At 43.5% G+C, this 10,188-nt stretch overlaps 1 protein-coding gene across 1 annotated transcript in view; it reads left to right on the top strand.

Annotated features, from left to right (window-relative positions):
• Positions 1 to 4,323, top strand: part of LOC109930546 (fatty acid-binding protein 1, liver-like) — an 11,251-nt gene extending 6,928 nt beyond the window's left edge. The window contains exon 6 of the mRNA XM_048602426.1: positions 4,243 to 4,323. Coding sequence (XP_048458383.1) covers positions 4,243 to 4,323 — 81 coding nt within the window. The remainder of the gene's footprint in view (positions 1 to 4,242) is intronic.
• Positions 4,324 to 10,188: the final 5,865 nt, after the last annotated feature.

Below are 10,188 nucleotides of genomic sequence, written 5' to 3'. Positions count from 1 at the left end.
GGGGCCGCTGCACCGGGCCGGGAGGCCTTTACAGGGGGCCGCTGCACGGGGCCGGGAGGTCTTTACATGGGGCCACTGCACCGGGCCAGGAGTCGTCACCAGAGGCTGGGAGTCATTGCTGGAGGCCGGGTGTCACAGGGAAAAAAAGGAGAATAAGTAAAGAAAGCACTCAGAGGAAGAAAAAGAAGAAAAGAAGAAGAACAAGTAGAGCAGATGAGCTCCGGCTGTAGCATACTACTCCACCTCCATCTTGCAACATCTAGGGACTGAGTCCCAGGATTCTGACCCAGTGACACTGAAGGAAGGGCGATTATATTTCTAAGTTAGGATGGTATGTGGTCAGAATTTTCAAGTGATTGTACTCCCATGTATCTTCTGATGGCCTTGTCCTTCGAGATGGAGCCTGCCTCTATTTCAATCCTCTTGCCCATTTTAGCAGTTTGTGGGGGAAGGGATTGGTGGATATCTCTGCAGAAGTAGTTTTGCAAAAATTATATAAGTCACTTTTACCGCATCTTGAATTGCTGAGAACAGCTATAGGTCCTCTTATCTTTATGTCATCTGGTTATAGTGGGTCACCTTTCTTTTATTCATTCACGGGATAAGGGGCGTCGCTGGCCAGGCAGCATTTATTGCCCCATCCCTAATTGCCCAGAGGGCAGTTAAGAGTCAACCACATTGCTGGGGTCTGGAGTCACATGAAGGCCAGGCCAGGTAAGGATGGTAGTTTCCTTCCCTAAAGGACATTCGTGAACCAGATGGGTTTTTTCTGACAATGGATTCATGGTCATGATTAGACCCTTAATTTCAGATATTTTAGTCAACTAATTTATGGATATATAAGGCCAATGCTCTGAGATTGACTCAAATTGTCTTGTAGGCCCATATGCCCTCGCAGTGCCAAAGTTCAGCCAACGCAGAGAGGAAGCCAGATCAAACATAATTTTAAATCACATTCCACAATCCCTCACCTTCCACCTCATAGCAGACACACATCTGTAGCTGTGCACTGCCGTGTGACAGAACTCCAATCTCCTTCAGAGGGTGCCTGTACGTTGAGCTGTCGCCACTCTTCTTCAAGGCAGCTCTGATGGTTCTGCTGCTGATCTGCAAGTGTTGGTGGAGTTGGTCTCCTACTCACAGGCCAACCACAGCAACCTGCCTGCCAACGTCAAATGGGCAGTCAGCCTGCTCCCTGGTAAATTGGTCAGGTGTCAGCTACCTCCACAATGCGGGTTTGAGACCTGGAAATACATTCCCTTCTTTCCAAGTTAAAATCCAACCCAGGGCATCACTGAATCACTGAGATCCTGATGTAGTTCCATGCACTGTGAAGGCTATCAATTCAACACTAACAAATCTCCCTGAGGGGCAACCCAGATTTACAGTTTTGGAAGGGTGCTATATGCCAGTACAATTATTCATGTTCATAATTATTATTTGTTCTTAAGATGTTTATGGTGCTGTAAATATCACATATATCGGCCTTACCTAATTGCTAGAATGTTGTGGAGATGATAAGCCTTCTTGAGCTGAAGTCACCCAACTCTCCGATTTGCATAGGGAATGCCAGGAGAGGGGCAATGAAGAAACAATGATGTTTGTCTGAGTCAGCATGGAGTCTGACTGGGATGTAATGATGTTGCTGGTTTTGCGTGCTGCAGCTATAGAGGTCATTAGGGAGCGAGGGCATGCTGAGGAACGATTGATGAGTTGCTCAGAGCTTTTTGCAGATTGAAGACAGCGCTGCAACGGATAGTTCTGTGTTCGGCAGGGAAGCTTGCATATTCCATTTCTTTTGGAATCCTGTATGGAGGCTGGAGAGGTGGGTGTTTGGAAAGTAAGCCTCTCAGTACCCAATTTTCATTAAAACAGAAATCTGATCAAAGTTATGAAGGTTTGATAACATAAATTATTGAAAGCAAATTCCAATATTCAGTAGGTAGACAATTATAAGGCAATCATTTAAAGGCATTATCATCAATATAACAATGTCAAAATCTTACATTTATTAGGCAGCCTTAATGTAGAAAAATATCCAAGGTGTTTCATTTGAGATAACAAGAAAAATGGATACTGAACAGAGATGTTTGAAAGGCTCATCCATACCTGGTCAAAAATATTAGTTTTAAAAAGGAAGAGGGAAGGGACATAGAGAGCTAAGGTCCCGACTGAGCTCATTTCACAAGCCAGTACTGAGCTGAAGAGAAGAATTAACTTTTTAAAAAAAATGGAAACAAACGGTTAAAAAGATAAAGCAACCACACGTATTTCATTCAGCCTGTGTTATTTTGCTAATGCGTACAGCAGATTATTTTGAAGAGATGGGAGCAAATTATACACGTGGGCTCTAAAATGTCCTGGCAAAACGCCCAAGAGTAAATAGAAACAGCCTAACTACTTTGCAGTTCCGCAAAAACAAAGCACAACCTTTAAGTGTCTGATCTGCCAAATTTGATATGATTGTCACTCAGCAGCCTTCGGCATACACTCTCGGAATGATCAATTATGCCCTGAAGCTTCTGATAACTGAAAGAAAGCAAAATTGTGATGCTTAACAGAACTGGTTGCACCAACTGAGGATGGTAAAAGGCTCAGAATAATAGCAGTAACTTCCAGAATATGTCTACTCTCCCATTCCAAACACTTCCATCGACTGTGTGCATTACCACACTGGACCACTCAAGATTTCAACTCTGATTCAACTCAAATTGACTGCATTAAATGGAATTGATGCCCAAAGTCGCTGGTTTTCAAGTAATGCCACATGATGCCAATGGATTAGCAAATGAGCACTTTGGGCTGAATCTTATGTCTTTTTAGGCAAGCGCAAGTTGTGTTGAGATCTTTGGAGGGATTCTTGCCGAGATTTCACACCGCACCTGATCAAACACACTTCATTAACTATTTACCTTTTCCCTATAGTCTGATTCCAGTCCTATATCACCAAATACCATACCAAGAAGATCTCACCACTCAGTAGGTATCCCTCACATTCCTGCCATCTTCAAAAGGCCGTGTTGAGCACTGGCATTCCAAAGCTGCCCTACCTGTTATGTGAAGATGTCTGAGAAGGGGAAGAAGGCACTGTGATTCTCTAACATGGATCTGGTTGAGGTATGCTGCAAAGCAGAGGAGCCCCCTTCCCAGAGGACAACAATGGGAGGCCACACCACCAGACCCTGACAGCCTGGCTTGAGATCACCACCCAGGTCAGTGTTACTTCCTCAGTCCAGAGAAACACCAGCAATGCCAAAATGTCAATGACCATCTCAGTTGCACCAGTGTTAACGCCACACTCTTCTCTCTTCACTCTTCTCACACTCACTCCATCTCTGCTACTGCACCCATCTCCCGGCAAGACTCGTGCTCTGGCACTCTCACTGTTGTCTGCAACACCTTCCCTCACTCGGTCTCAACAACCCCAATCCCTGGCAGCAATAACCCTGTAATACCACTGCACTGCCTAATTACTCACTCGGGACACCTTTCGTCCACATGCACCAGCACCAACAGTTGTGCCAGCCACTTTCATCTCATCCAATTCCTCTCTTTCTCTCAGTACAGGAGAAAACAGCCCACAATAGGTCAGAAAGGGTGGGATCCCCAGTAAAATTATATTCCCCTCAAGAGGAGAGTATCCTGTCCCTCACAAGAGAAGATTCGGACTCCCCACAACTGAGTAAGTACCACTCTTTACTCCACTGCAACGCTTACAGTATTCCTGCTGTCGGTGTTGTTCATTGTACATTGTTTCTAATAGAAGGCATCTCCTCAACCTCTGAGGAAGAGAATATTGGGATCTCAGACGCACATCAGCAAGGCTGCCTCCAGCATCCTCCATCAGATCAGATACTCTCGGTACAAACGTTAGATTTAGAAAGAGTGGGAGCACAATCAGGTGAGCATCTCACTAAGACAGCTCCTCAGGTGGCTGAGCAACTACAGTGCCAGGTCGCTGGCACTCGTAGGACTACTAGAGATCAGGCACCTGCTCAGCTCCAGGCAGGTAAGGACTCTGTGGGAGGTGTCTGCATTCAGGGACATCATCCACATACATAGAGAGGAACAGGAGCAGCAGACGGGTATGCAGGAGGTAATAGCTCTCATTGACTCGAAACTACAGGACTTCAATGGCACTATAACGGCAAGATGGCGGCAGGGTAAGAAGTTCCAGTAGGAGCTCCTCCGCTCACCAGTTCCTTTTTCTTTTCCTTTCTTTCTTTCTCCTCTTTGCTGTAGTTTCTTTCTTCACCACCACCACCCCACCCAAATTTTACCAACCCCTACCTGGAGAAAGGAGTCAAGGGAGACAGGTCGTAACCGGAGACCAGGCAGGGACTGACCGCACGGGCCACATCCCGCAACGGCAGCACAGTGAGCACGGGCTGAGTTGCGGACTGCATCCTGAAGCAACAGAGGGTCTGAGTCCCGGAGAGACAGAGGGTCCGAGGCCCGGAGCGGTGGGCGGGCCAAAATCCCAGACTGACGGCAGCAGGGGAATCCCCAGTCCTGGAGCGACACGAGGTGAAGCGAGATAACAAGGTGTAGAGCTGGAGGAACACAGCAGGCCAAGCAGCATCAGAGGAGCAGGAAAGCTTTGGGTCTGGGAAGCAAATGCCGTTACAGTGTGACTTACCTTGTTGCTGCTGAGTGCCGGTGAGGAGCGGGCTGGAGGCTGGAGCGATGTGGGACAGTTGTTGGACTTGGGCCTGGTGCTATGTGCTGAGCTGTTGCTGATTGGTACTCTTTACCAGACTGTAGCCTAAATCCTTTTCACAGTGTCATAATTAACTCATTTCTAATTTATTCTTAGACACTGTAAGTAATGCTACACCTTTCCTTTTTATCCTCTTTTGTATAACGACAATATATTTTTTACTCTGTAAGATTTGTACCTAGGTACTTGTACCTAAGATGGTGCCATTAAAGGCAGCCATTATAAAAACTTTTCACTGTACTCTTATACTTCTATACAAGAGTACAAGTGACAATAAAGGATATTCTATACAAATACAAGCTGATGTTGCTACAGGCTAATAGCAGGGTGGATGAAAGCTATAAGCTATTGGGCAGTCTAAAGGTGAACTGTTGGCATTCAGTTAGGTCACAGGGAGAGACAGAAAGAACTGTTGATGTTGGAGCTAGAGGTAACACAGTGTAGAGCTGGAGGAACACAGCAAGCCAGGCAGCATTAGAGGAGCAGGAAAGTCGACATTTCGGGTCGGGACCCTTCATCAGGACTGGGAGAGGGGCTTGGTCAGAGTCTTAAATGTTGGTAAGATGGGGAATTTCCTTCTTTTTTAAAAATTATTCATTCATGGGAGGAGGGTGTCTACTGGCTGTATCAGCATTTATTGCCCAGAGGGCAGTTAAGAATCAACCACATGTAGGTCAGACCAGGCAAGGTCCTTACCTTACCTACCATGGTGGGATTTGAACCTGGGTCTGGAGAACATAACATGGGTCGGTGGATTAATAGGCCAGTGATAATACCTCTAGGCTACCATTTCCTCTTGGAAAGTTTAAAAAGTGACTTAAAAAGCCTTTTTGTACTTTTAACCAAATTTCCCCAGGAGGGGCTATTTAATCAAATACAAGTATTTAGGAGGCTCTTACCTTGATTCATCACTTACAAGGACAAGGCTCAGGGGAACACCACTATCAACAAGTTCCACTCCAAATCACACACTTTAACGACTGTTCCTTCATTGTCGCTGAGTGAAAATTCTGACAACCTCCTGACAGCACTGTGTGTCACCCTACCCCACAGAGAGTACATCGGTTCATGAAGGCACCTTGCCACCACATTATCAAACATGATTGGGATGGGAAGTAAATGTCAGCGTCAACGTCCATATCCAGTGAACTTTTTTGAATGATTACATTAAAAAAAGCAATAATTATGTGCATACACCTAAGCCCAGCATAACTGTTACCATATCACCATTTATTTATTACCATTTAATGATGCAATTGAGAGCCCTTAGCCAATTTCAAAAACCTTCAACAACTGTTGTGGAAAATTACTCTCAGTTGGTCTGTTTGAGTTCATTCCACATTCGTGGGATGTTTATCCTTGGCATTTAAAGGGGTTTGTCTGATTTTTTTTTTCTTTGCTGTACATGTTTATGAGGGAAATGGCAAATTTAACTACGTTGTAGTTTCTGTTATTTTAGAGGTATCACAGCTCCCATTCACGCAATGGCAGAGAATCCTGGAAATACCACATCGCAGAGGTGAGCAATCACTCAGTCCCGTACAACTTCCCTGCACTTTCCCTGCAGCTCAGCAAATGTTTCCTGTTCACGCTTATACATAATTGCATTTTGAAAGTTGCCATTGAATCTGCTTTTAGCTCCATCTCAGATAGTCCAGCGCAAACAATAACAACTCATTGCATCAAAACAAATCTCCTCCTATATCTTTTGATTACTGACCCTTCGGACATGGATAATGGTTTTTCCCTGTTTATGCTACCAAAATCCACCATAATTTTGAACGCCAGTATTAAATCTCCTCTTAAAATCTCTGTGCTTTAAGTAGAACAATTCCAACATTTCCAGAGACTGTAAGAACTGCAGATGCTGGAAGTCAGAGTCAGTAAATGTGGAGTGGGACAAACACAGCAGGTCAGGCAACCTCCTGTGCCTTTGATGCTGTCTGACCTGCTGTGTTTGTCCAGCTCCACATTTATTGAATACAACATCTCTGGTCTCTCTGGGGGAAGCAAAGGCCTAGTGGTATGATTGCTGGACTGTTAATCCACAGACTCAGATAACATTCTGGAGACCCAGGTTTGAATCCCACCATGACAGATGGTGGAATTTGAATTCAATAAATATCTGGGATTAAAGAGTCTAATGATGACCATGAATCCATTGACGATTGTCGGGAAAAACCCATCTGGTTCACTAATGTCCTTTAGGGAAGGAAACTTACCTGGCCTGGCCTACATGTGACTCCAGACCCACAGCAATGTGGTTGACTCTTAACTGCCCGATGGGCAATAAATGCTGCCTAGCCAGCGAAGCCCTATTCCTGTAAATGGATAAAAAAAACCAGCTAAAGTCTCTTTGATTATTCTAGTAAACCTCTCCTGCTTCCTTTCCAAAAATGTGCTATCTGAAGTTTATGGGATACTGTAGCAAAAAGTCACTGGCCTGGTGATCCAGAGTGGAGATAGATCTAGGGATAAAAACAGGAAGTGCCAGAGAAACTTAGCAGCCTGGCAACAACTGCAGAGAAAGAAATACAGTTAACATTTTAAGACTCAAATGATCTCCTTCAGAACACATCTGAGCACAGCTTCTGAAAAAGATCATATCAGACACGAATCTAACTCTCCACAGACGCTGCCAGACTTGCTGAGTTTCTCCAACACTTTCTGTTCTTTTTTATTCCAGATTTCCAGCATCCTCAGTATTTTGCTTTTGTTTTAGTTCTCTGGAGACATGGGTTTGAATCTCACAGTGGCAGAAAATAAAATGTGAATTCAATAAAATCTGGAATTAAAGAAAATGCTAGAGTAATGGTGACCATATAACCATTATGAATTGTTATAAAAACCCCACCTGTTCACTGATGTCCTTTAGGGAAGGAAGTCTGTCATTTTCATGTGACTCCAGACCCACAGCAGTGTGCCTGACTCTAAATGCCCTCTGAAGTTGTCTAGAAATCCACTTGGAGCAATTAGGGACAGACAAATAATGTTGGCCTTCCCAGTGAAGCCCACATTCCATGAAATAGTTTTTTTAAAAATTGAATCCAACTCTCCAGGTGAGCCCAATGTGTCAATAAATAGGATTTTTTAAAAATAGCATGCAGGCTACTTGGTCCACCAACACTGGCCTTCTGAAGAGCATCCCAGCCAGACCCATTCTCCAAACCTGTAACCCTGCATTTTCCATGGCTAATTTACTGAGCCTGCACACTATGGGGAATTTACAGTGGCCAATCTATCTAACCTGCACATTTTGGGCTATGGAAGAAAAAACACACAGACACTGGGAGAACATGCAGACTGCACACAGTCACCAAAGGCTGGAATGGAACCCAGTCACTGACACTGTGAGGTAGTAGTGCTAAGCATTGCTCTACTCTAATGAAAACATTCCCAACATCTCTAATTCCAGCACGTAACTCACATCAGCAAGTCAAGTTGGCAGTCATATCTTATGGCATCCTAATATATCAGGTCAGAAAACAGTTTTAAATCGTAGTCACTGGTCCAAAATCTAAAGAGACTTGTATATTTTCACTTTATGTTAATTTATTAACTCCCTATGATCTGTATTAACTCCCTATGATCTGTACTGTCCCTTCTCATTTCTTCATTAAATTGTCTTTTGTTTTTGCCGTGATCTGATGGTCATTAGCATATCCTCAGTTATTTATGTTCCCTTTCATTACATCCATCCAGAATTATTTCCTTTACCACTGCCCCCCAGATGCATTTGATGTGTCAAGCCATACCATTTCTGCAATCTATCTCCTGTGTGTTCAACAATCTAGACCCAATCTAGATTGTGTATTTATTTCTATAATGGGGATATATCCATGTTTCTGAGATTCTGATTCTATCAAAAACTTCAAAAGCAAAATATCGCAGTTGGAAATTGGATGTAAAAGCAGAAAAGGCTGGAGATACTAATGATAGGTCACAGTGCAGTTTTGATGAACAGTTAGAGGCCTCAAACATTAACTGTCTTCAGCTATCCACAACTGCAGCCAGCTCTGGTGAGTGCATTGCAGTATACGTAGAATCATAGAACTTTACAGCACAGAAGATTCGACCCATTGTATCTGTCCCGGCTCCCAAGAGAATTATCCCACTAGTCCCATTTTCCAGCCTTATCCCAGTAGTCCTCTAAAGTCACACTTTTAAATATATATCCGGCTCTCTTTTGAAACCTCATATGGAATCTGACTCTGCCACTCTCCCAGGCAGCGTGTTCCAAATCCTAACAAACTCCTCGCTCTGTTGATGACAATCTTGAAATCATGACCCGTAGTTACTGACGTACCAACTAGTGAAAACAGAATCTCCTTCTTTCCCCTGTCAAATTCGTTCATAATTTTGAACACATCAATAACGTTACCTCTTAATCTTCTCTGGTCCAAGGAGAATAAACCTAATTTCTCTAATCTTTCTTTGGATCTAAAATTCCTCATTCCTGATGTCATTCTAGTAAATCTCCTTTGAACTCTCTCCAGGGTTTTAACATCCTTCCTTAAACAAGCTGCCCAGACCTGAACACAATACTCCAAATGTGGTCTGACTAATGATTTGCAGAGGTGATGATTAACGTCACTTCCTTGCTTTTATACTCCATGCCTCAATTTAAAAACCCAAGAATCTGTAAGCCTTCCTAACATCTGTTCCAACTTGTCTGGCCACTTTCAGATAATCATGCATGTGAACCCAGAGGTCCCTCTGCTCCTGTACTCCCTTCACAGTTGTACCATTGATGCTGTATTGTCTCTCCATGTTTCTTCTACATATCCCTGGACTGATGTTGAAGTACCTCTGGATAACGATAAGAAGATTGGAGAGTTTGATTAGACTCAAGACAAAAGACATCTAATCAATGCAGAGCAGCGACAAAATGTTCAATTACGAAAGCGAAATAGTACAGATGCTTGAAATCTGAAATAAAAACAAAAAATGCTGGAAAAATTCAAAAGGCCTGATGGCAACGGTGAAAAGAAACAGAGGTAATCAGGACAAGGGAAAGAAAGAAATGTAAGATTTTTTTTATGAATTGCATAAATAATAAAATATGACTCAATCAACTTTTTAAGCACATCTCACGTTTGTTACACGGATCTTCCCACCAAGAAATAAGAGGTATCATCAAAATACAGAGAAGTTGGTGGCTTTTAGCTACAAGGTAGGTGGATAAGGCTGGGATGCTAGGAAATGCGCATCACTACGGTAGAACAGAATGCTGACTTGTGAGCTGCACCAGCCATGTACCCTATACTCACATTTGTGAAAATTGGGCTTGCTGAGAATAGGGCTATAAATCCTGGAATCAGGTCTTAGCGATAGTAGGAACTGCAGATGCTGGAGAATCTGAGATAACAAGGTGTAGAGCTGGATGAACACAGCTGGCCAAGCAACATCAGAGGAGCAGGAAAGCTGAAGGATCTAGGCCCGAAACGTCAGTTTTCCTGCTCCTCTGA

The sequence above is a fragment of the Rhincodon typus genome, chromosome 1, assembly GCF_021869965.1.
Source record: "Rhincodon typus isolate 14 chromosome 1, sRhiTyp1.1, whole genome shotgun sequence".
Lineage (NCBI taxonomy): Eukaryota > Metazoa > Chordata > Chondrichthyes > Orectolobiformes > Rhincodontidae > Rhincodon > Rhincodon typus.
This window is presented reverse-complemented; position numbering and strand designations above follow the sequence as displayed.